At 41.0% G+C, this 27,673-nt stretch overlaps 1 protein-coding gene across 1 annotated transcript in view; it reads right to left on the bottom strand.

Annotated features, from left to right (window-relative positions):
• LOC103186406 (dystrophin-like) overlaps positions 1–27,673 on the bottom strand; it is a 775,626-nt gene that overhangs the window by 190,152 nt on the left and 557,801 nt on the right. The window contains 3 exon segments of the mRNA XM_042334068.1: positions 11,720–11,952; positions 22,281–22,365; positions 24,750–24,851. Of these exon segments, the coding sequence (XP_042190002.1) occupies positions 11,720–11,952; positions 22,281–22,365; positions 24,750–24,851 (420 nt within the window).

The raw sequence follows: 27,673 nt of genomic DNA, 5'->3' as shown, positions 1-27,673 counted from the left end.
ACATGTGCCTAACTTAGCACATATTCAACAGTGTATTTGTGAAAATAAATAATTTTTTACAATTACTCAGTTTATTTTATTTCGAATCTCTTGAGTTCAAAACCTGGTGCTCCCACTTCATGAGGCGTCCCGTAGTTTAGTGATTAGAGCACTCTCAAGTGAAGGACCTGGGTTCGATTCCCGGCAGGGCAAAATGTTGGGCAAGTTTCCTTACTCCACACATCTCTGTTTACCTATCGTTAAGTAAGAACCCGGTTGTTAGTCGATTGGCGGATTGCTTTTCCAGGAGTAATAATCATTTAAAAAAATAAAATTACAATAATGTGGTCACTCAATCCACAACTGTTTGTGGGACACTGCTGTGTACAATTGGCTGCTGTGTTTCACCCCAAAAATATAGTTAATTCACTTTACAGTATATTCTGTGAAGCGCTTTGAGACGTCTCGAAGACGTGATAGGGCGCTATAACAAATGCAAGGATTATTATTATTTTAGGTTAGAAATAGGGAAGGAGAGAAAGAAAGTTAGAGGGACTTGTACAGTGAGTGAGAGAAAGTCTCGGGGAGAACGATACAAAGAGAGAAAAAGGCAGTTGAGTGAGAGGGAAAGAGAGAAAAGGAACAAATATTTTAAAAAATCAAAAAGTGGAGGGCTAGCACAGTCTGGTACTGTAGTAACAATATAATTCCTAATTGAACATGTTTTTATCTGGTGCTGTAGCCAATTATATTTTGCATGATATCAAATTATTCGCTCTATTTGCTTTCTTTCAAAGGGTCTGGTCCCAATTAGTGCAAATAATTGTCTCTCTACTGTATTTGATCCTTTTATTTAAACTTTCACCCTGAAAAAAAACTATTCCTTCTCCTGATCATTGACAAGAACTCAATTTATTCATACCCACCAAAGCATTTCCCCTTTTCTCTCCAAATTTCAATTAAATGCATTGCCAATTTCCAAATGTATGTATTACGCCAATAATGTAACTTCCCATATGTGTAGAGCAATCTCCCACAAAATTCTTTGCTTTTGGACAGACAACTGTCTGACACATACAGTAACCCTTCCTCCTCTCAAGAGTATCTCAACCAGATAAGAGTTCCACATATGCAAGCCAGAAATATTGTCTGCCTGAAAACTTACAGCTCCATCTATTCAATCTCAAGCTATTTTTCTCTTCAACACATTCAAGAATTCTACAGTTTATCCTCAACCTAATAAACAAAGGGTCTAATTTGCTGTTTTTCTTAATGGGATTCTTTCATGAGAAACCCTGTTCAAATTCCTATCACCCGGATTTCTGCTCCGATCATAGAAACAATGACAAAATACAAAAGAAAATTACATTGATAAAGCACCTTTCACGTTGGGAAGCATGCATGCTTATAATGTTCAAGCTCTTCTGGAACTCCAAAGTTAATGTATTTGCATTACACAATGCATTATTGAGGGGCTAGCACACTCTGGTACTGTAGTAACAATATAATTCCTTCGAGACCAAAATCGAGTGGATCCGTTCAGCCGCCTCCATCCTCCCAACTGCCACCTGCCCCCCGTCTCTCCTCACACTCCAGCCTCTACTCATGCCTCCCCCCCTCCCTCCCTCCACATCTTCGAACCTGTCTCCCTCTCCTCTCTCACCACCACTATAACCCGCATAAAGCCCACCACCTGCTCCCTCGACCCCATCCCTACCCCTCTCCTTACCTCCCAGCTCCATCTCCTCGGCTCTTTACTCTCAGACCTCATAAACCTCTCCCTGTCCACTGGCACTGTTCCACCCCCATCCTAAAATAAACCTTCCCAAGACCCATCCCTGCTCACTAACTACTGCCCCATCTCCAACCTCCCTTTCCTTTCCAAGATCCTTGAAGGCGTTGTTGCATCCCAGCTTCACTCCTTCCTCTCCTGCCACTCCCTTTACGAACTCCTCCAATTGGGTTTCCATGCTGCCCACAGCCAGGAAACAGCCCTGGTCAAGGTGACAAATGACATTCTGTCCATCTGTGACCAGGGCTCCCACTGTCTCCTCGTCCTCCTCGACCTCTATGCTGCCTTTGACACTGTGGACCACTCTATCCTCCTCCATCGCCTCACCTCCCAACTTAACCTTCAAGGTTCTGTCCTTGAATGGTTCAGATCTTATCTCTCACACTGGCTCCACTTTGTCTCCACAAATGGTTTCTCTTCCAGCCCCCGCACCATCTCATGCAGTGTTCCTCAGGGCTCTGTCCTTAGTCCTCTCCTCTTCAACCTCTGCATGCTCCCTCTTGGTGACATCACCTACAGACATGGGTCAATTTCCACATGTACACGGATAACACCAAACTATCTCTCTGTCTCCACCCTCAATCTCAGGACCACTGATGTCCTGACAGACTGTCTATCAGACATTAAGTCCTGTATAAGAGCCAACTTTTTACACTTGAACATCAGCAAGACCTGATTAACTTGCACCAGGCACACTCCACCTCACTAAGACAGTCAGGAATCTGGGCGTCTTGTTCGACCCTCAATGTACTTTCTCCCCCAGAACTGTGCCATAAGTCGCTCTGCCTTCCCCCACCTCCACAACATTGGCCAACTCCACCACTGCCTCATCCCTCAGGCCGCTGAAACCCTCATAAATGCCTTCATTACAACTAGGCTCAACTATGCCAATGCCCTGGTTGTCGACCTTCCCAACTCTTCCCTCCACAAGCTGCAGATTATCCAGAACTCTGCAGCTCATGTCCTAGGCCACACCAGGCTCCGTGACCCCATCACATCCACCCTTATCTGGCTCACCATCCCTCAGAGGACAGAATTCAAACCTTATCAACCTGTCCGCTCCCTCCAATCAGCAGGCTCAGGCCGTACTGCCCCACCATCGGGGGGTCGGGCCTTCAGCCTCTCTGCCCCCCTCCCTCTGGAACTCCATCCCACATTCCCTTCACCCTCGCTCACTCCTTTGCTTCCTTCAAGACACAACTCAAGAACTTCCTCTTCAACCGTGCCTTCTGCCACCCTCCTACCACCATCCTCCCCCCTTCCTGATTCCAACCCCCCCCACCAACTTGGATCCTAATCCCTGACTATTCAGCACCTTGGGACGTCCTCCCTATGTGAAAGGTGCTTTACAAATGTAACTTTGAATTGTATTGCATTACTTTGCATTTGTTCAGCGTTAGAGACTTCAATGGAGATAATACTGATGCTTGCATTCGATATATGTAATGAGGGGCTATATGAAATGCAAGGATTATTATTATTATATAGCGCCTTATCAGGTCATTAAAACGCCTCAAAGTACTTCACAGAATATGCTGTAAAGTCAATTGACTATTTGTGGGCCAAATGCAGCAGCCAATTGTGTACAGCAGTGTTCCACAAACAGCCGTGGGTTGAATGACCAACTTTGTTTTGAGAGGACGGATTATTATTCCGGAAAGCGATCCACAAGTCGACTAACAACCGGGTCCTACTTACTGCTAGGTAAACAGAAGTAAGGAAACTTGCCTAAGGTTTCGGGAGCTGAACACAGGTCCTCTCACTTGTGAGGTGAGTGTGCTAACCACTACGTTATGGGACTCCACAGGCCAATGCTGAGTGATTGACAAAGCAGTGTTTTTCCAAGTGTAGGTTTGTGTGGTGTTCGCCTGGTTGCTTTGGTATGGAAAAGCCAGCTCCATATTGTACTTATATCCAATTAGCTGTCCAGCAAGCAATGAGAGCAATGGGGGTGTTTCATTCTGTACAAATATTTGCCTAAATATAACACAGAAAATCCTTGTACTTGAGGCAAGCTCCCGTCCCAACCCACATTTCGATATTTCACATTATGTAAGTAATTTCAGCCCTTAAATATACGTAGCAATTTAAAGCACCGCTGGGGGGAAACACATCTATGGCAAGATTATTTTCTGTGTGCTAATTTATAAAGAATGTGGTGGCCAATTAGATTGTAGCAGCATAGTAAATTATTTTCACCCTTACAATTTGACAGCAGCAAGACACAAAATAAAAAGACAAATGCAAAGGTAATCACTGGTGTACTTGCCTTCAGTTAAACCAAAAATAACGCTACTTTAATGTGTCTGTAACATGTACCTTTACTAAACTGACTTTTAAGTCATTTATAAGCCATAAATTTTATATACGTTTGAAAAAGTACATTGGATGGTCCTAGCAACTTTATTGCTTTCCTCTCCATTGAAGTCTGACATTTTGCCAATGAGCCCGGTATCCTGCCTCTCACTGTTTGGACACAATGAAGCAACTCCTAATATTATTGTTTTTCAACAGATCCAAAGACAGAAAGAAATGAAATCCTAAGCACAAACAAGATATCTAAATAACCGAAGAAATTAAACACAGCCTCCTATCTCCTTGCAATGAAACCACGCCAAAGGTTTTCAGAAGTAAAACTCATTCCATAATTTGGTTCCAGCAATTTTGGGGTTCTCTCATGCCTCTGAGGGGATCGTAACAAAATAAATATCTTATCCATCATAAAATAAAAACAGAGGAAATCTTCACCCAATTTAAGTTGACAATATTGTACCCCAGTGCAGTGTAAAACCATTTACATTATACATGTAAAAGATCTTCGAAGCATACTGCAAATTTATCAATCCATTTTTAGACTGGCAGATAAGGGTATTAAGGAGATGAAAAATCAAAGCAATGAGCTCAAGATTTGCCTGTGTATCAGTCTCACTCACATTCTCAAAGTCAAATCCAATTGCACTGAACTAACAATTTTTGGAGTCTGCTAGTAGGCCATCAGAACAAAGATGTGATTAAATTTTTATCTCAATCTAAAGATGTATCCCTTAAAACCTCATTTATAATACAGCATTGCTGCCACCCACCCTGCCTTTGCCTCCAGCTCTGTAACAGAACAAAAAGGCTACTGCCACCTATGGAGGTGTTTGTTATGGTTACTTTTTATTCCCCACCTGAAGTCAATAGCACACAAGACTGCAGCTAACCTCTGCAACTTATTGTGGCTTGGTAAGCTGCCACCATTTTTTTCTGACCAGGGATGGGTTCAGCTATGAGCTATCTACAACAAAAACAACAACATTTTGCATTTATATAGTGCCCTTCACATTGGGAGGACATCCGAAGCTTGAAGCTATGGGAGTTTTGCACTACGTGCCAGTACTGTCAATCACCCCACATCAACGAAGATCTACAGTCAGGGCAGAAGTCACAACATGCAAACAACAATGCTTTTTGTCCATGGTATATTTACTGCTATGGATTTCACTCCATAAAGCAAATATGGTCCAATCTAATCACCAGCAGCCTTAGGGCCTTTCTGCTAAACTGATACTTAAGTATGCAAACAGGGCAAGGGATGCCAATTTATTGTTCAATGAACTCACTGGTAGCATCAATACAAAGCTCAAAACCCCAAATTCAGTGTCTTTTCTACATATTTTAAAATAAATTTGCTCAAATGCACGCTTGTAGAAGCTTGTATGAATTCAGGGAACCCATTCGCCCTTCTTCCCACTGAAATTCATGTGAACTCTGAGTCTATATCCATCTGGAGTTAAAGATGTTTGAAGGATGCACTGCTGAAAACCACTATTGTGATGAAGGACTATATATTTCACCTTTCTTGAATAAATCCATTGTAATAAGGCACCGAATCTTTCACTGACATGACAGAGTACTGGGTGGAACATGATGGCCCTTCAGTTGATGAATCTTGGAAATGTCATGAGAACAAGAGAAATCGATCTGGAATGTTGGGTGTACGGTTGCACAGCTATTCTGAAGTTTGCGCAGTTTACCTTCTGGGGAGGATTAAGGAGAAACTTTGTTGAAGTTGTCATCATTGGGTTGGGTATGTTCAATCAATCAATGGATTCAACATGGAGGTGGGAAGGGATGATAACTTGCAAAATTTGATAATTGTCACTGGTGATAATTACACCATCATCAAATATTACAGTTGAGACATCGATAACTGAAGGCTGCCCTCAATGTGAATCTTGTTTCTCCTAACCCCACACACACCTCACCACATGCCACACACACACATGTGGCATAATATTTGGTTCATAGCCATGGCTGGCTTTCTTAAGCTTCTATCTCGGGAAGCGCACTCAAATGTTGTACTTCACAAATGGAAACTCCATTGGTGGCATCTGTCTGGCTTAGGACGCTGTGCTAACTGTGTGTGGGGTTGGGACTGGTTCATACCCATAGCCAGTCTTCAGTTTCTAACTGACTGGACTGTAATTTGTGTCAATGTGATAATTGGCATTGATGTAATGCATGGGATTCCTTGCACAAGACATCTCAAGGAGTGTTTCCCAGTGCTCATGCCATTTACACTCAGTTGATAAACCAAGTGTTTAGATCATGGTGGTCCAAATGGCGGGGGATGATTTCATCCAGCCGCGAACCATTTCCGCCTTCATTGTTTTACTCTCGGCTGCGTCTCTCTTCCAGTCGGTTTCTGCACTTCCTCATATCAGGTAACTCAGAGAGTGATGGATGGGGCAGAGCAGGAGGTTTCCCCACTCTGCCTCTCTTTGCGTTGTCTCATGCCTCGTACAACATTGTAAGAGGCAGAGCAAAGAATGATTGGAAGACAGGCATAGCACGAATATTTTAAAAGGTATTGTTGCATAATTTTTCACCCACAAAATATAGTCAATTCACTTTACAGTATATTCTGTGAAGCACTTTGACACATCTCGAAGTTGTGATAAGGTGCTATATCAAATGCAAGGATGATTATTGTTATATTTATTAGTTTGGAATTATAAAACTACAGAATTATGAGTTTCAGTAAGAAACCCAAGGTAGATGTGCAAAATAGAGCACGTTGGAGCTGTGGTTCAAGAGAAACATTTTCCAAAACGTTATCATTATTTTATTCATTCATAGGGCTATTAAATTATATGCTTTTTAATTCACTTATTTATTTCACTTTCATTGTTTACTCTGGATTTAATGGTTATTCTTGCATTTATGTACTTTATTGATAAAAGTGTTTCTTTGTTTTAAAGTTTGTATGAATTTTTCCATTGCCTGTTTAAAGTTTGCATTGTAACTAAAATAATGAAACAGAGTAATAGAGTTCTGCAATTTAAAACATAGAAATTCTATATGATTCTTCCGGGTTATGTTTCTGGAAGGGAACCACAAAAATATTGTTTATGCTGCCCGCAGACGTTTCTCAAATCTGGCATCCAGCCCTCAGCAGCCAAAAGGGTGGACCGCCCTGGTTTAGATTAATAATAATAATAATCCTTGTATTTGATATAGAGCCTTATCACATTTTCAAGACGTTTCAAAGCGCTTCACAGAATATATTGTAAAGCGAAGTGACTGTATATTTTGTAGGAAAAGCGGCAGCCAATTGCACACAGCAGTGTCCCACACATAGTTGTGGATTGAGTGACCAAATTATTATCGTTTTTTTAAGGGATTATTATCCATGGATTGATCCACCAATCTACTAACAACCGGGATACTACTTACTGCTAGGTAAGCAGAGGTGTTTGGAGTAAGGAAACTTGCCCAAAGTTTCGCACTCAGCAGGAATCAAACCCAGATCCTCTCGCTTGCGAGGCGAGCGCTCTAACCACTAAACTACAGGACTCCATATTTAGGACAGACAAAAATCAAGAAGGTTTCTTGCCACAGCAAGAAGGGTTGCTCCTGTACACTTTCTCAAACAGAGCTTCCTGGGTAATTAAAGGATCATCTTAGAATCTCTACTTCAACACTTCCAGACTGGTTTCACTTATAAATGGTAAAAGTGAGAAATTAGATAACAATTAACAGATTATAGCAAATGGGCAGATTTTCTCAACCAATAAACTCTAAATCCACAGTCTGCAGCACCCTATGTTTGCAGAGGATTGACTTGCTAAACATAAAGAGGAACATTGCAGGCTTCACACTAACTTCAGTGGCATAGTAACGTCAGAGGCACAGTAGACTTTGGATCTTCAATTGACAGATTCTATAGTTATATTGTTCTATAGTTTTATTGTTCGTTTGATCAGATGACTTATTTGTATCTTGTTTTATATCCACAGATCTTCCTCCTCTGTGAAACATGTCACACAAAGGAGTTCTTTCTGATCTTCCCATACATGAGGGAAAAGGGAACACAGTTGATAGAAGAGAGAAATGGGAAGGGTGAATGCTTGTGTAGAGAATAATTACCAGCATGGATTAACTGGGATGAATGGCCTGCTTCTATGCTATATCACTCTATGGAATTCAATAACATTTCAATGCCTTTACTGTTTAAAACCATCCGTTTAAATGTCCAGCGCCACTCCATCATTGATTTATCAGGAAGTGCAATAAAACAACAATTATTAAAGCATAACACATTAAGGTTATTGTAGTTCCAAATAAAATTATTCCGATGGCTCCTTAAACCACACTTTGAATTGCATCAAGATCAATATGGTATCTTTTTTTTCTTTTCTGTGCAATTCAAGTCAGAAATATAGGATTTCCATTAAATTAAACAGAAAGGCCTCCTAAGAGGGCCAGTCAGACCTGAAATATTCATCCATAGGCCTGTGTAACAAATATGAGAAACTGTCTTTTGGCTGTATTGCAAAGGATTAGCTAATTATACATTCGTAAGTACAGCTGATCTGTTGGTTTTCATATAATCTTTCCTGGGATCACAATACATTGATGCTCAAGTGTAAGAGCATAAATACTGTTGAAACTAAGTAGCCATAATTTAACATTCAATGGAAGGTTATCACTATCTTGAATGATTATTGTAAGAGAAGATCAAGAAGAATGTTTTAAACACAATGCTTTTTGAGGCACTGGATACTGGTGGCTCAATATCAAATTTGTGTTTTTAAAACAATACAAATGAGAATAATTGTAATATTCTTTATTCTACTGATAGCATTAGAGAGAAAAGATAAGTGCTTCCAAGACACAGTACTTCAGTCATAATTGTGCATCACTGGGTAAGTCATGAAATAGTTCTACCATCTTCAGGAATTCTTTGGTTCAAATTAGCCTTTAGATTTTTCAGTTATAAGATTTATCTAAGACTCAGTTTTCCCAGTACATAATATTTGTGCTAAACATATTTTGTCTTTAGTTTAATTGGAAAAGCACTCTGCTGGATCTAAATACTTCTGCCTTCAGGGAGAGACTTGAAATGTAACAGGAAACTACAAAACAAGATACTAATTGTTAAAGGCAAGTTGTCAAGTCCTTTGTTGAACTTGCCTATGCATAACACTGAATTCTACAAAATGCATTTCTAGTTTATAGGACCAAACATCAGTTTGTTTGAATTATGCAAACACCTTAAAACAAGGAAAAATCTGAAAGACCTTTCGAATTTCATCAGCATGTCAGTCACTCAGTCACTTGAAACTGTTTAAATATAGGGAGGTGGGGGGAGAAAATGGATGTTTATGTGAGTAGGAGTTATTCAAAAGCATTTTATATAGTCAAAGACTCCTACTGTTTCACTATTCTAGACATGGAGTCAATAGCCTATGGGAGATGATTTAATTTTAGAGGTTAAAGCAGTGCTTCAAGATTGTCTAACTGTGCAAGTCCAGATCAACATCAAAGAATCCTCACTACTGTTCCCAACACTGTTTCTGGTTTTCTGATATCTATATTACAATATTGTGGCACCACATGTCATTATTTGCTGCTGATCGGGTGTCCAGACATTAGCTTGAAAGACATTTCCTATTTTACTCATCAATCCAATTCACTCCCAAGTGGTCTGATGTATGTGCTGCCACCCTGGGAGGAAATTTTAGTCTGTGACATTGCAATTCATCTCCTCAAAGTAGATTCTGTGCTTCCTTTCTGGTGCAGACTTGGATCTCTTTTTCAAATAAATCTGCTTCCAGGTGCATCAAAGCATAACAATAATAATAATCCTTGAATTTGATAGTGCACCTCATCACATTGCTTGGACATCCTCATCATATTGTAAAGTGAATTGACTGTATTTTGTGGGCGAAACGTGGCAATCAATTGCGCACAGCAGTGTCCCGCAAACAGCCATGAATTGATTGACCAATTTTTTTTTGAGGGCTTATTATCCCCGGAAAGCTATCCGCCAATCGACTAAGAACCAGGATCCTACCTACAACTGGGTAAACAGAGTCTTGGGCAATAAGGAAACTTGCCTAAGGTTTTCGCCCGACCGGGAATTGAACTTGGGTCCTCTTACTTGCGTGGCGAGCTCTCTAACCACTATGCTATGGGACACCCAAAGTTCTGAAACCAAGCACTTGAACAATGTGCAACCTTGGTCCTGTACAGCTGGGAATGTTTTACTGCTAGGGTAGATATTCCAAGGAGACACTCTAGTATGGTGTAATGAGGCTGCTCATCCGGAGAAAATGATAACATAAAATAACAGTTGGTTAAAGCACAAAAACAGAACATTCAGTCCAACTGATGTTTATATTCCATCGCCCCTCAGCCCCTCTCCCATACCCCCCTATTCCCTACTCCCTTATATATGCATTGAGTTTCCTCTTAAGTACAATGATGCTTTCTCCTTCAACCAGCTTCCAGCAGCAAATTTCACATTCTCAGCACAGTCAGCGAAGCTCCCCCAGAATTATTTTTTTTAGATCTGCTGCTGCTTATCCTATATTGATGTTCTCTTGTTTTTAACTCACCAACAAGTGGAAACACCCCATATCATACATCTTATCGAATCCTTTTAACACCAAATGCTAAAATTCCAGTTTAGCTGTGCCCCCAGCTCGGGTCCGAAACACTGATTGTCCAGCACTTTGGGACATCCTCCTGACGTGAAAGTTGTGATGCAAATATAATTTTGTTGTTGCTGCCCTTGCTTCACAAACGTATGAACTTAGACACTTGTTTTTGTGATTGAATTAATGAACTTTGTTATGAACTTGTTATGTGTGACTGAATTAATCAAGTACTGAGGTTATTGCTCATTCTACAGGTGAAAATTTGGAACATTCCTTAAAGTATTCAGAATGACTCTATATTTATAAGCAAATGGTGCAGTCAGTTAACAATGTCCCACAAGTGGCCATTGAAGTGAATAATCTATTTTATTTGAGGATTATTGGCTAATAGAATCCAAAATGTTGATGCAAATTTTAGAAACAGGTTTTGCAGTAAACAATGATGCTCACTGTCAAACATATCGATTGTGAAATTTAGGCTTGTATCACAATGTTTGGCCAGTTGTTAATTGTCACCAACAATAATTGCCAGTGACTAATTTGACATTGAATGTTGCCTTTTGCACCCTTGATTTCAAAGCCCTCTTAAACACATAAAATAAGGGTTAACTGCAATAATATTGGAGCAAATCTAGGCTGGTTCATATTTTAAAAGACGCTTAAAATTGTACAAAAGGCTGTGCATTCCATCAAATGCTCAAATACTCCTTCCTTTGAAAAGAGATGCCTAGAGTTTGACTGGGATTGAATGTAAATATTTTACTGTGTACACTAAGTGACTTTTTAAGGCTACCCTCCAGCAATTATCCAAGTCAGATTTGGATGTCAAGTGTCATAAAGACTTCAACCTATTTGGTGCTTGAAGTAGTGTATCATCAATCCACTCAGTGTATTAACGTCTAGTCCATTACCATGCAAATTGTTTACTCTGCTTTTAGATTACTTTCTATTGATCAGACAGCAGACTATTAACATGCACTTTGCCAGTGGAAAATTCCTCAATAAAGGGTTGTGTTTTTACCTTCTGTTTTATGATCATGTCATTGATTTCTTCGACATCCCCTACTGTCACAATCTGAGATTTGATCACACGATCCAGCAAAGAGAGCCAGTCTGTCAATTCCACCCAGGCCTTGTTGAAGTCAGTCAGCGCTGGCACTTCCATGAGTAAAGAGGATGGCATTTCTAGCTTGGTAAAGGAGGTTTCTGTGGTAACTAGTGTCTGTGTCACAACAGTTTGCTGTTTGGTTGAACCTGAAAGGAAAACATTATGGACATGAGTCAATGCAAGACTTAATGAATCATTCATGCAAAACTTAATGAATAACCCCCCGGCTAATCAGATTCCAGGTATCCAGAATTTGTACCTAACCAGCCAGAGCCCCGCACTAAAAATGTTTTTAAAATTATTTCTGTGGGCCCGTGCACATGCAGACCTCCACCAGCCAATGCCTGTAGCACGCGCCAATGCCGAGCTGAGCTGCATCACCATCCTTGCTGACCTCCACAGTTACCAGGGATAGTGACTTTGACTCAAATTGTTTGAATCCTGTGAGCAGAAGCTAACTTATTTGCTATCTTCTGCTTGTGGGATTCAAACAATTACAAAATTGGTAAATTCTAGAACTGGCATTGCAATTATACTAAGCCAGAAATTGTGGCTCACTGGACCGGATCTCCACTCATTAGTCCACTTAGCCAGAGTTTCAGTGTTTACTGAATCCTAAAATGGGAGATTCACAACCTGGATTTGCAAAGGATTTATAAATATTGAATCCTACCAGTAACTGGATAGGTTTCACAGCATTAATGGTAACTCCATTCCAACACAATACCATCTGGTCACATTGAAACATAAGTCCTGGCAAATGTATTACACATCCAGTTGCTGACAGGATTTAATATTTACAAATCTCTTGGGAATATTTAATTTCTGCAGCAATACAATAAAAGTTATATCACCCAAACAAATGCTTCATAATGGATGAACATTATAAAAGTGTAACAGTTATAAACTATTTAGAAATTCTAAAAAGGCTGCTTGTTTAAGGAGTGCTTGATCCCACTTTTGTGCACTTAAAGTATTTCAATATATTGACATGTATCAGTGCACGGTGATCCTGTTAAAGCACAATCATCTGGGTCCACAATCTCAGGCTTGAGTTTCAAGCGAAGTGTGAACAAATGGTTAACTTCCAGGTTGAGAGATTGCCACTGAAGTCACTTCCTGTGCACTGCACACTAACGCAGGAAGACAAATATTTGTTTAACATGGGAAGCTAACTGACTGGTCAGTGCTCGAAGAGGTGTAGGGGGTGTTATAACAGAGTTGGCCTATTTAATGAACAGAAGTTAAAATAAAGCAAATCATGAAACAACACCCGTGCAAATGAACTGTAGCAGCTGCCCAGGAGTTTCTTAGCAAGGTACATAAGAACATAAGGTCATATCAAAGGAGAAAAGGTAATTTGCCCTAAAACACCAAAAAAAAACATTGGATGCTGCTATTTAACCAGGAGAGGGATCAAGTGAATGCCTTCCTGCCATTAGTACCATGAGATGTTGTTGCTGCCCTTAACTCATACCAGCCAAACTCTAATGTAATATAAATTTATTTTGTTTCTTAAGAGTGTGGACCTTATTAAGCTTGTTGAATCTCCAGGTGGTTAAGAGTTACATGACAGGATCAAGAGTATAACGAATAGAGAACCAAATAATTCTGCAGTGTGTGATGCAGTTAGACACTCCAGTGGTCCCAATGATTTGTTTCAGAGTAAACCTATTACATCTACCAAATAAACAAGAGTAAGACAGATATCTAGCACAGTACTGGGCCTGACAGAGAAACAATTTAGTCTTAATAAGGTTTAGCTTCTGTTGTGTATTACTGGACCCTGAAGTGGAAGGAAACAGTGGTAGCTTTTAAGCTTCTTTTCTTAATAAATTTTGCTGAATCCGAAGGTAATAACTATATATATAAATAACTCCGGAGAGCATGGAACATGCTGTGTATCTGTCTCTATTCATACCAATTCTATTCATACTACAATTCATCAGAGATATTCTCTCTGGAACATTCCAGCCAATTGGCTCCACAGCTGCTTAAGATGCCAAAACATTTAACACAGAACCAGGCATTCAGACAAAGAAATCTTTTCCCTTTTTAAGATAGTTTATGCTTGTGTTGTAGAACTTTATTAAGCCTTTTAATGGCTTGTAGTTGTAACACAGTACTTGACTCACTAATTTTGTGCTGCATTTTCAATTAAATAATATAAACAGTCTGGTTAGAGATAGCTGATCGAGCTCCAGTAATTATAGTAAAAATAGTAATTAGCCAGGTATATATGCCATCATTGGTCTTTAAAGTGATCACTCAATAGGATTTTACTCTGGTTTGTCATGTTATAATCAGAAACATGCTGGCAATATCATCCATTGTTTTATTTATTGTGGCATGGACCAATTTGACCTGTAGAAATTTACAGCACAGAAAACAGCCATTGTCTCTCTCTGTCTCAAGCCCTCCACCTTGCCCCCTTCCTTGCCTGTCTTCAGATCAACCAACCCCTACAGTCACCTCCCTTCTCTCCCTGGCTTGGTGTCAAACTCTACCACTGTTAAACGTTCTGAGACTCTACCCCATGTGAAGGGTGTTATATAAATGCAAGTTGTTGTTGTTGTCTCTGCTCATATTTGCCCATTGTGGCAAATACATTTTAGTCCACTAGACAGAAGTGACTTTCGGTCCACTGACTATCCCAAAAATAATTGCCACAGTGGCAAGAAATCTTCCTAGTAGGTTATGCAAGCACAGAGCAAATATTATTCGACTGGCAATGTATAATTACATTCTCAAAGATGACTTTAATGAAATGGATAACAAGATCAATTTTACAGTATTCTTAATGGATTTCTTAATTAAGAACTGAGAGTGGGGACTCCTTTTAAACTGAAAATACTTCACACACATTATTCCTGAAGAGAAATCCATTCCGAAAATAGATTCAGTTGGAACAGGAATCCTGTGAACTATTATCACGGACATTCAAATTTCTTAAGAAATCTACTCTACATTAATATTTCTCCAAGGTTTAAAAGTGCTGTATATAAAGCCAAAGGTTTCAAATGGTTTTAAGGACCAATCTCTATGGGTAAATGACAGCACCAAGACTTCTTCTCCCTCCTCCAATGAGAAACAGAATACAAATGACATTTTCATATTACATTAAATTCAGTATTATTCTTGAGGAATAGGATCTTGTTTTCGCCTTGGTCCTTTTCCTTAATAACCTCAGTCATTTTCACACCACACATCCCGAATAACCCCAGAAAATTCCTCATGTAATGTGGTGGTAGCAAAGTGAAACTGAAAGCTTTATTACAAGTTTGTCTTTCAGCTTGTGTCCCACATTAGAGGAATTGAAAAATAAATCCCCATACTGGGCCCTAACCTTGAAAAAAACTCTGAACAAATGTACATGATTCAATTCAGTCTCTTGCTATTTGATGTTAAATATGCACTGCATCAGCACAGAAAATCCTGCAGCATGGTTAAACGGAAATGATTGCTCTTTTCATTCACGTTGCCTATACTGGGTTCAACTTACTACTGTCACTTTCAGTCTCACCGTATTAAATATGCTTGCCCTTCAAAATTCATTTGTTAAAACAGCCCCCATCCAATTCACTTTTCATTTCACTTTGTTGTTTTTGTTCCCAACAACTGTCATTTTTATGTAAAGCTTTCAAGCACCTTGTCAAGTCACTCACATTCAATTCCTGTATTCTCAATCCACAGAGAAGACATGCTGCAGTAAAGGACATGTCTTGCTTTAAGGTACAATAGCGTCCTTTCATTTTTCATTTAGCTTTTCTCCTCCATCACTCCTCTATAATAGGTACTAATTTAAGATGGGTACCGTTTAATTGGTGCAAACTGCCCCGATAACCTCACCCAAACACCCTTTCCCCGACAGTCACACATGAATGTTTATTAGTAGAGATCACTACACAGTGGTCCTGTGCGCTGTACAGGTGGTGTGATCCCAGGACCAACACATTCACAATATTCCTATAACGTAAAATTTATGAAATCATTTTTATAAATATTGGAAAGAACCCAAGTGAACAGTGAGGTCTGCTCACTTTGTGGTTTGCTCCAAATTGTTGTAAAAAGCTGTAAACCCACCAACCAGCAGCCAAACGTCCATTCTGAATGCATCATACTGCTTCACATGGGGACTGAGAATTAGGATGGGAGTGGAAGGAGCGAGATCCGCCTCTAGCACACGGGAGTTCATTTGTAATGCATGCAATGCAAATTTCAAAATTTAACCTGAAAATTATTCTGAGGTATCAATGCACTCATTTTCCAATGCACATAATGGCTTAGCGCTAATATGGTTGGGCTATGTTAATTGGGAGTAGGTCATTGTCCACTCCCAATTAACAATCCACTCTCAATTTTACTTAAACCCCTGTTGGCTCTGGTTTTTCAAAACCGGACAATAACAACAAAATTACATTTATATAGCGCCTTTCACATCAGCAGGATGTCCCAAGGTGCTGAATAGTCAGGTGTCGGGACCCGAGCATGGAGGAGGGGTGGTGTAAGGGTGAGGGAAGGCAGAGAGGTGGGAGGGCGACCAAAGGCACGATCAAAGAGAAGGGTCTTGAGACCGGCCTTGAAGGAGGCAAGGGAGAAAGCAAGGCGAAGGGACCATGGGATGGAGTTCCAGAGTGTGGGGGCAGAGAGGTTGAAAGCACGGCCACCGATGGTAGGACGGGTAATATGGAGCAGGCTGGAGCCCGATGAACAGAGGGAGCGGGCAGGTTGGTAGGGAGTCAGCAGGTCAGAGAGGTAGGAGGGGGCAAGGCCATGGATGGCCTTAAAGGTGAGGAAGAGGATCTTGAACTCGATCCTCTGGGGGATGGGGAGCCAGTGGAGTCGGGCGAGGGTGGGAGTGATGGGGTCATGGAGCCTGTGTGCCTCTTCCCTTTGTTGTTATCAAATCACCAGCAACGTATCTGTCAGAAGCTGTTTGCCTCCTTGTCACGGATGGACTCATGTCTTTTACAAATAAAAATTCAGATATTCGGAGAGGTGGGATGCAAATAATTTTTTTTTTTACATCAGCCAGCTTCTCTGTTTTTGGCCAGAAGTGCATTTTGGTCTCTGCACTGATGACATTATAGATTCATGCTTTGAAAAGCATGAATACTGCCAGCTACAAGTTCAGTGATTTAAATCAGACGTTTTCTTCCAGCAGAAGAAAAATAGCTGCAAAGGTAATTGCATCTAGTTTTTGTCAGGCAGTCATGGCCAATCCATTCTGGCAGCAAACTACTGCAAAAGCTCTGTAGAAAGGTATTACCACAAACATTAAATTGTTCATCTATGGCTCCACTTTATTCACACTATTAACCAGACTTTGGGGCGGAATTTGTGGTATTTCATAATGGAATTCCCATAATAAGGAGTCAGAATCACATAAATAGAGGATCTTTCTACTAACCAGAAGTACATCACACCTACTGTGATCTACTTCTAATACTCCAACGGATTCACACATATTCTAACACAACTTATTAGTAAGGATTTGTGTTAATAAATACAGCAAGTTAGATCCCATGGGGATCACACTTACTGATACAAGGCTTACTGATGAAGGGGAGCAGGCAACCTTCACAAGGGACGTGGAGTGAAGAGTATGGAAAGAGAAGTAGGGAGCAAGTGGATGAAATTCCAGGAAGAAACAGGTGGTGAAGCAAAGAAGCCACAAAACACAGAGTCACTCCACTATATATTGCTGTGAAGTACCTCCTGACTTGAAGGCAGTATATCAAATGCAAAGATTATTATTCTACTTCCAGATTCCAAATCAAGACTAGATTTAAAAGTTTGCCAAAATTCTGCACAATCCTTCTCCCCTTCATTGATAATTTTGTAATGTTTGGAACAGATACAAAAATAGTTTGTCTAAAAGCAGATACAATTTGTGGAGAACAACCCAGAAAACTGTGGCACACAAGGCAATCGAACAATCCTACAGAGCAGGGATGGCCAACAGTAGGGTGTATTACACATGTGTAAAATAGCCACTCAAATTGGCCATCCCTTCTGTAAAACATCAGTACGATGGAAATCCAAGTTCAAATCTGAGATTTTATATCTTGTTCACCTAGATGTAGGCATTAATTTATATTAAAGCACTGTTTCAGCTGACTGCATGTATATGGCCTCCTGCCATATTCCTCAATGCCAAAGATGAGCATTATACCAGGATTTATCTCAACACCAAAGACTTACAGTTTCAAATTTCCAAATTCACAGGCTGTGAAAAAGACAGGGTTCATATTTGAGGCTTTATATTTGAAGTAAAATTACATATTAAAAAAAACAGTAACATTGTGCCAGTGAGGGCTGTCCAACGAGGCGGAGATATGCACGGGAAGGAAAGCACTCGAATAATACATTTAAGAATTACATTTAGGAGGAAAATGTTTATGAACCTTTCCCCTGCCTCCCACCCCACCCCTCCATCTTTTTACAGAATAAAGATATTTATATAATACTTTGATTTAATATGGCATCTTTCACATTGGGAGGTCATCTCAAATGCTTCATAAGATTTACTGCCAGCTGTATTGATTCTATATTTTTTAGGTGAGTACAGCCGATTTGCCCGTGGCAATGTCCAACAAACAGCCATGAAATTAAATTTTGTTCTGGTTGGTACTGTGCTACAGATTAGTAAGGTGCAGGCTAGCCTCTATGAATCCTCGTACACATAGGGGTGAAATTTCCAACATTTTATAATTACCACATCCAATCTGTTATAAAACATTGCCTAATGGAGTGATGCGACTTAATAAAGCGATATTTTCTCTCAAAGGAATGTTTGGTTCATATTTAAAGGTCACCATAAGCACCGTCGATAAGGAGGGAGGGGGCAAGGCGGAGGGATTGATGGAGAGAATTTCAAAGTTTCAAGCATAGCAGCACGGCTACAGATGAGTAAGCAGGTAGGAGAAATAGGGAGGTGCTGGGGCATGAAAGTTCTGTGATAGGGAGCCAGTGTAGCCTGGCAAGGGCTGGTGTGATGGGGGTAGTGCGGCTGGGGAGAGCAGTGAGGAGGGCATTGGAATAGTTGAGGCAAGAGAAGAAGAAGGCATGAATGAGGGTCTCGGCTTCATTGGGTGGGAGGTATGGTTGGAGGCAGGCAATGTGACAGAAGTGGAGGAAAGCTAGCGTGGTACAGCAAAGATTGCTGGGGATTGAATCTGATGCGTGGGCTCTGTACTGATTTGGTAAGTCTTAGGGAAAGGCTGGGGAGGTTGAGGAGGTCAGAGCTGCAAGAGAGAGACGTTAATGGAAGCCAAGGAGCATAGTTTCCATCTTATCAACATTCAGGAAGTTTGTGCTCATCCAGGCCTTGATGTCCGACAAACAAGCTGACAGAACATCAGAGGACACAGAGTTGCAGCTGGAGAAGAAATAGATTTCAGTGTCATCTGCATACATGTGGAAGTTTACAGAAGGCATCAGCTAGAGGGAGCATGTAAACAAGGAAAGGAAGGGGGCTAAGGATGAAACCTTGAGGTACGGCGCAGGTGACTGTGCAGGGGCAGGAGGAAAAAACTTTTCTGGAGACAAAGTGATGGGAATTGCTTAGGTAGGACTAGAACCAGGTGAGTGCGGTCCCACTGAGATGGATGAGGGAGAAGAGGCAGTGGAGAAGGATGACTGTTTCAGCGGTGAGGTCCAGGAGAACAAGGAGGCAGAAGGAACCCTGGTCACAGAGAGAGAGGATATCACTTGTGACTTTGATAAGCACTGTCTCTGTGCTGTGGGCAGGGCAAAAATCAGACTGCAGGGGGTTGAGAAGGGAAAGATTTGAGCGAAGTTGATTTGCAACAAATCACTCCAGAACTTTGGCTAGGAAGGTCAAGTTAGAAATAGGCCAGTAGTTTGTCAGATTAGAGGGGTCGAAGTTGTTTTTTGAGGAGGGGAGTGATAACAACGGTTTTGAGGGGGAGTGGTATGAAGCCTTAGGAGAAAGACTAGTTGACTGTGTCAGCCAGCAACAACAAAACAACAACAAAATTACATTTGTATAGCACATTTTATGTTGGGAGGATGTCCTAAGGCGCTGGACACACAGAGTTACGGACCCAAGCTGAGGGTCGGGGTGGGGGAGGTGGAGGGCGGGGGGGGGGGGGGGGAAGCCTGTGGTGTGAGACAGTGTCGGAGCCGGGTGACGTTGCAGAGGTGGGGGAAGGCAGAGCAGATCATCGCACAGATGTAGGGTAGAAAGGATAGTTAAGGGTCAAACAAGATCCCAAGGTTCCGGACTGGCTTAGTAAGGTGGAGTGTGCGCCTGAGGTGAGGAGGCGCTGACGGGAGCCAATCAGGAAAGCCTCGGTCTTGTTGACGTTCAACTGAAGAAAGTTAGCTCTTATCCAGGACTTAATGTCTGACAGACATTCTGTCAGCACTACAAAGGTCCTGGAGTTAAGGGTGGAGGGAGAGATAGAGTTGGCTGTATTCCGCACACATGTGGAAGTTGACCTACGTCTGTGGATGATGTCACCAAGAAGGAGCATATAGATATTGAAGAAGAGGGGACCAAGGACAGAGCCCTGAGGAATGCCAGACAGTCCGAGGGCTAGAGGAGAAGCCGTCTGAGGAGATTAAGTGCAGGCGATGCGAGAGGTACAATCTGAGTCAGTCAAGGACGGCACCATGGAGGTTGAGGTGAGAGGAGAGGCAATAGATGAGGATAGAGTGATTGACGGTGTCGAAAGCAGCAGAGACGTCAAGGAGGACGAGGAGGCAGAGGGAGCCCTGGTCACAGAACGTCATTTGTCACTTTGACCAAGGCTGTTTCTGTGCTGTGGGCGGCACGGAAACCCAATTGGAGGGGTTTGAGAAGGGAGTGGCGGGAGAGGAAGGAGCAAAGCTTAGAAGCAACAACACGTTCCAGGATCTTGGAGAGGAAGGGGAGATTGGAGTTAGAGAGTAGAGAAGAGTCCAGGGAGGGTTTTTTTTAAGGATAGGAATGATGACAGCAGTTTTTAATGGAGTGGGAACAGTACCAGAGGACAGGTCGAGGTTTACAATGTCAGTGAGTAAAGAGGCAAGGAGGTGGAGCTGGAAGGTAAAGAGAGGGGTAGGGTTGGGGTCAAGGGAGCAGGTGGTGGGTTTCATACGGGTTATGGTGGTGATGAGAGAGGAGGGGAAGACAGGTTCAAAGGTGTGGAGGGAGGGGTGGGTAGGGGCTGGTGCGGGTGAGGAGATGGGGAGGGGGTAACAGATGTAGTGGCAGAGGTAGCTGAGCGGATTCCCTCGACTTTGGATTCGAGGAAGTCCAGCATCTCCTCACAGTTGGTATTTGAGGTGAGGATGGATGAGGCATGAGAGGGTGGGTGGAGGAGTCGGTTCGTGATGGAGAAGAGGAGCCTGGGGTTGTCCTTAGCCTCTAAGATTGTCTTGGAGTAGAATGAAGATTTAGCGGAGGTGAGGGCGGAGCAGTAGAATTTGACATGGTCCAGCCAGATCTGCAGATGGACAGTTAGGTTTGATTTAAGCCAGGCGCGCTCAGCGGAATGCGCCTGAGCTTTAAGGGAGTGGAGGTGGCTGGTGTACCAAGGTGTTTTGCGTGAATAAGAGACGGTTCGGGAAGAGGGGGGAGCGAGGGAATCGAGAGTGGAGGAGCAGAGCTGTGGAGAACAGTGACCGAGGAGGATAGGTCATTGCGAGAGGACCCCCAGAGGTGAAGGAATTCAGATGACTCCAAGGCAGCCGAGGTGGGGGGGAGGGGGGGATTTTTTTTCCAGCAGTGGGCAGAGGAGGGAGAGTTGAGTAACCAGCAACTGGGTGGAGAGGGGGTCAAGGCAGCAGGTGATGGGGTTCATATGGGTGATGATGGTTCAGAAGTAGGAATGAGAAATGGTGGGGGCAAGTCAGTGTAGCGTTGGTTGGTGGGGGGGGGGGGCGGGCAATGAGAGGAGCTATGGCGGAAGGAGTGGGAGATGTAGAAAGCATGGAGGGGATGGGGGTGCTAGAGAAAAGGGAAAGGAGGAGGAGACGAGATGCACCTCTTCACACTTGACATTGTATGTGAGGTAAAGAACAGAACTTTGGGATTATTTTTGGCCTCCAGAATCGCATGGAAAAAGAGGGAGGTTTGTCCTGTGAGAGGCAGAAGGGAAGGTTTGAAGATGCTTGAAACACATTTGGAAGTGAACTGTGAGGTTGGCTCATGCGTGCAGCTAAAAATGTTTGCATGCAGTAGGAGCCCATTCTCAGTTTAGCAAGACAATAAAGTGAACTGCTTCCTTTCATTGTTATCACCACATCACCCTGCAACATATCTGTCAGGGGCTGTTCGCCTTCTTGTCATGGATAAAGTCATATCTTTAACAAACAGACATACGGAGAGGCACAACATAATGAAATTCACACCTTCTTTGTTTCCCTATTTTGCAGCCTGACTTCCCTTTGGACAATGGATAGTCAGCCTGCAGTTACACAGTATTCTATTGTAAATTTCTTGAAAGTACAATTTTCAACTTACCTACACCAAGTTGATGCCTTTGATTCAAATCTTGAAGCAACTTATTAATCGTCTTCCAGTCAGAATTTAGATCTTCTATTTTTCTCTAAAACAAAACACAGAACTGTATATTTGCTGGCAATATTTTTATCATCTTTATTTGAAAATAATGGACATAAGCAATGAACAAGTTTAACACGTATGTCACTGATTTTACCCTAAAACCTAAAATCAACATCCCACCTTGGTTGATTACGATAACTATGAGCCAAGTCCAGTCATGAGCAATTTAAACAGAATGGATTAATGACACTGTCATTTTTTCATTTACCATCTGAGATGGCAACTGGCAGCCAATAACTGACCTCTTGCTTTCTTGTCCATAACAATTATTTCATGAAGCATTCCACCTCTAAATGTGAAATAAGGAAACATAAAACAACACAGCTCATCAATCAACCCTCAATTGGAATAATGAGCCCCACAGCAGATGGTTAAGGGCAGATATGCAAACCCCTGCCATAAATGTTTTTAAAGGACATCAAAATACACTGTTGAGCGTGCACAGAAACCAATGGCACTAATCAACAGCAATGTCATCTTGCCAAGCGCTTCTTCACGGTTGCCTACTTTCTTCCTAGCATATTCGTGATTCCACATTTTGAGTCAGACATTTAAATTGCATTCAAATTATTTAAAAGTCTCATTGCTGACAATAAGTAGCAGTTCCTATAATCTGTTTTGGCTGTGATAGAGTAACAGTGAAACATCTCAACAGGAGTTTGTCACCAAGCAGATGCTTGCAACTTGTTGGGTACGGGTGACAGAATCATTTATTTAACAGCAAGATGTTGCAATGCCAGTCAGTAGTGAGAATGTATCATGAACCAGAGGACACTAAGAAAGTCTGACTGAAAGCTTCAATGCAAAGTATCCAATCTTGACTACACATAATGTAAGACGACCTGTGGTGGAAAAGGAATCAGTTGCTACTTGACTCGGACTCACTAACATGGAATCTGTCTGGTAGGCAGCAGCACACCACGTGGTTCCTTGCTCTGACGTGCTGGAAGTGGATTGTGGGATTGCCGTGAGTCAACTATGACTTACTACTAGTTTCCACCAAAATACCCTGTTAGCGAGTTCAAATCATTATAAACAACAACTTGCATTTATATAGCACCCCTCATGCAGGGTAGTAGCATCCCAGAACCCTCGAAAGTGGCGGAGCACAACAGTTCTTCAGCCCATTCTATCAACTCCTATTTGAAATGTAAACATTTTAAACTTCAGCTGTATCTGGGCTTTCTTCACAAGAAATCAATACCTCTGAAATTGTGAAATTTTGGGAGATGTTTAGCCTTTAATCTCAATTCCCTCAATAAATCCTGCATTGCTATCTATAAAACATGGTGTCTGTTGACTTTACCCAATGATTTACAGGGAAAAGGAATTTTGTCAACTGATTTGATATCACATTATAATTCTCACCAAATATATAATGATCGTCAGTCATTATAGCACTGCTGTAAAAGAGAAAATGATAACAAAGATCCAAGGGAAAATCTTTTTATTTGGGTTTCTTAAAATAATAAGATGCATTTGATATGAAATGCCCTGACTAAATGTGATGGTTGGTAAAATGTGTATGATGAGGAACATCTCTGCAGTGCTATATCATGAATTCAAAGCTTATTTCTGATAGATATAGTTTAAGTTAACAGATGACACTGCTTCAGATTCCTATACAAATACACTTTTGTTTTTTTAATGTCTTGTTTGTGCTGTCTTTGAGTCTGTCTATGTAACATACAACAGTAGTGATGCCAGGATCCTTATGTTGATAGATTAATTTTTGAATAATATCTTCCAATATTTTGCTTTAATTGTGTTTGCATATTTATTTTAACGCTTCACAAAAATATGTTTTTGCCATTTATCTGGACAGAGATGAAATATTATGTGGTTGTTAAATGTCTATTAGAAACACAGAAAGGCTAACAGGGCACTCGAGATCTTTACATGCTTCACTAAAACAAAAGAAATACTGCAAACGTTACAACTTGTTGTGGACCCGTTACTGCAGACTGGCTAAAAAAAAACTTCTACTTTGTGAAGGATTGAATTAGAAACAAAGCATCTTTGTTAAGCACCTGAACCCACATTAGTCTTGCACCCAGCTCATTTCCTTCTCCTCTATCCCAAGAGAAAAATCTACATATTCAGCACGTTGCTGCTGATTTTCCTCCTACACTAAATCATTTCCCTATAGATAATACTAATGTTGTTATTAAAATTCTGAATTCAAATTACATTTGAATTATTCATGTTTATAGCGGTTATTACAGAATAACTTCTGAAGCAATCTATATTATTTAAATTTATATATAAAAAACTTGGTGTCCAAGTCATGCCTTCAAATTAAATCATAAAAAACAATTACAGAGATTGAAAATCTTTACCATAAAAAACAAAACAAATAAGTTGTACCTTTAATGGCTGAGCGATGGGCCTTTCTTTATAGAAGTAATGCGCCTTGGACAAAATACTTTCCACATCAGCCTGCTTCGCTAACACTCCTTCCTCCGTCTCCTTAAACAGAAATAAATCAAAAATGTTACATTGGTTTGAAAGGATCTATAAAGCTATTTGTGGCTGCTGACTTACACAGATCACTGAATTGGTTTCCATCGGTGGATGAATTACTAACCAGGTTAAGTGGGACATTCTGCTATTTGAAACTTTTCCTACAGCTCTGAAAACCCCCTCTTAGCCAACAGCAACAACATCAACTTGCAATTATATAGCACCCCTCACGCAAGGTAGCATCTTAAGCTTACCATGGTTCCAATCATTTCATGGCAAGATGAGGAATACTGAACAGATACTTCAACATTTCTCATTCAGAAAGCAAATCTGAATTTTTATCAGATATTCAAATTGAATTCTCACCTGGAAGACTTGGCTGTGAACAAAGTTGAAAACGAAGCATAGGAACATTCAACTCATCAAGCCAATCTTTCCACAAACATTAAGCCCTATTTGGATTATGCACATCTTACCTAATATTTTGACAGTTATGTCTGCAAATATTCTTCCCAAACTTTATCCTGGCTGGTCTTGAAAAACATTCTAATTTCTGGTTGAAATAATTTCTCCATTATTCCATTGTCTCAGCAGTGCAATCATCATCACACTCCAGGGAGTATTTGATCTCCCCTGTCTATAGATTTCACTGTGAATCCTCAATCTCTTTCATAACTATAATATTCAAAGCTGCTTTTTTCCTGCAATTCTCCCCCTTTTCCTGAGGTTTTGGGAGTCCTTCTTCCTTCCACACAGTACGGCTCTCCAGTCCTTCGCCCAAAGGCCATTATTCATGAGTGAAATGTTGCAGTGAATATTGGCAGACTTTTTGACTGCAAAGGATATCATGGCCCACCTCACCCCAACCTTATTTACATACACAAAACTTCCAGCAGATATCTCTAGGTAGCCAATTGTAAGCGGATGCATGGGCCAATTTCTCCCATGCTTATCTTGGAGCACTGAAATCAATTGTATCACAATGACTGTTGCTCATGCTGAAATCTGCAAACCTAGCACCGACTGGGTTTCAGAACTGTGACTCTAAGTCTGTATGGCTTGGTGTTGTACTATGTGGCGTCTTCAACAACATCAACTTACATTATATAGCGCCCATCAGGCAGGGTAGCATCTTGGCACACACAAAACTTTTCCCAGTAGACCATTGGGGATGCCAATACCTAGCTATTTTTTGAAGCAATTAATGGACATTATCAACCATTTTGTTGAAGTCCGTTTCACACTGCCATTCCTCAGTGGAAAATCCTCTGTCTCTCTCATCTTTTTACTTGTTGTACTGCATCTATATTCTAAATTAAATAGGCTTCTCACACCGTCCATGACTCTCGGCATTTTGAAGACCAGGATGATGTCTCTCTCCGCAATGAATTTATACTAAATCGTGATAAGCGTCTACACAGCTTAGATACAGAATCATTCATTTTGTTTTTTTGTGAATCACTGAGAATGCATCATTGCCATTATGAAGACAGTGTTTCCAAAACACTGAGCTTCAGCAAAGCTTATGGTTGGCCAGATGGAATGCAATGGTCTTTTCCGGTTCTGCACAAGACTATGATCCCATGAAACACAATCCTGCATCTATTAGCTTTAAAAGGTTTAAAGTTCTGCTGCACATGAAATGCTCAGAGTAAAACCTTTAACCTGGAGCTAGTTCTGCTCTGACAGGCAGTCACGAATAAAGCCTTTTGATATGCAAAGGATGAAACTTTTCTGAGTATCTAGTATAACGCAATAGAAGATGTTGCTAATCAAATGTCTTTTTTCTGCCCTTCTCACGCAGATGACCTCTGTCATATCTCATTCCTCAGAAACACTGCACGCTGAACATGATGCTAACAAACTGAAAATGAAATGGAATCAATATTGTGTTAACACTGGATTCTTGATCCCAGCTCATTAGACTGTCTCTGACAAACGAAGGTTGATGGACGGAAACAAAAACAACATATATTCCCCTTCCCCCAATTCGTACAAGTATTGGAATTGCTTAAGCTAGTCACAGATCAGATAGCATAACCGCAGTATGCACAAGCCACCAGCAAAATATTCAGATGAAGCGAATCCTAACCAATGTTAAACAAATTAAACCAATTGGAGCAAACGGGTTACAATCTGTTACCATTTTAATGCTACTTTTATAACCACTTTTGCATTACAAATTCACCTTCTGGGGCAAGTCGCCTTGAAGGCAAACCACAATGCAAACCAGTGTTCCTGTTACTAAATTTGGGGAACCCTCAGAGGGTTGTGAAAATGAGGAATGCAATTCCTCAGAAGACAACACAGAAATCAATTGATGTTAAAACATACTGTATATAGATAGGAACAGGAAGAAGTTATTCAGCCCATTGATTATGGCAGATAAGTGAGAAATAAGGACATTAGGGGATATGGAGAACAGGTAGGGAATTAGATTGGAATTATATTAGCCATGATAATAAATAATAATAATCCTTGCATTTGATATAGCGCCTTGTCACGTTGTGCAGACGTCTCAAAACGCTTCAAAGAATATACTGTAAAGTGAATTGTATATTTTGTGGGCGAGTATGATCTAATATGCTGGCAGAACAGGCTTAATGGCTGAATGGTCTCCAACTGTTCCTATGTCTACAGTTCATTCACCCATCATGTGTTTCGTTCACCGACTGTGCCCCTCCACTTGGCAAACTTGGACACACTGCACATCCCCTGCCCCTTTTGTCACCTAAGGAATTTTACCAATGATCCCGTGAAATAAACATTCCCAATGTTTCTGTCGTACAATTGCAATAATAACCTGAATCCATCAGCAGCTCTATTAA

Source organism: Callorhinchus milii, unplaced genomic scaffold, assembly GCF_018977255.1.
Source record: "Callorhinchus milii isolate IMCB2004 unplaced genomic scaffold, IMCB_Cmil_1.0 Scaffold4, whole genome shotgun sequence".
NCBI classification, from domain to species: domain Eukaryota; kingdom Metazoa; phylum Chordata; class Chondrichthyes; order Chimaeriformes; family Callorhinchidae; genus Callorhinchus; species Callorhinchus milii.
The sequence above is the reverse complement of the archived record's forward strand: the minus strand, read 5'-3'. Positions and strand labels throughout refer to the sequence as shown.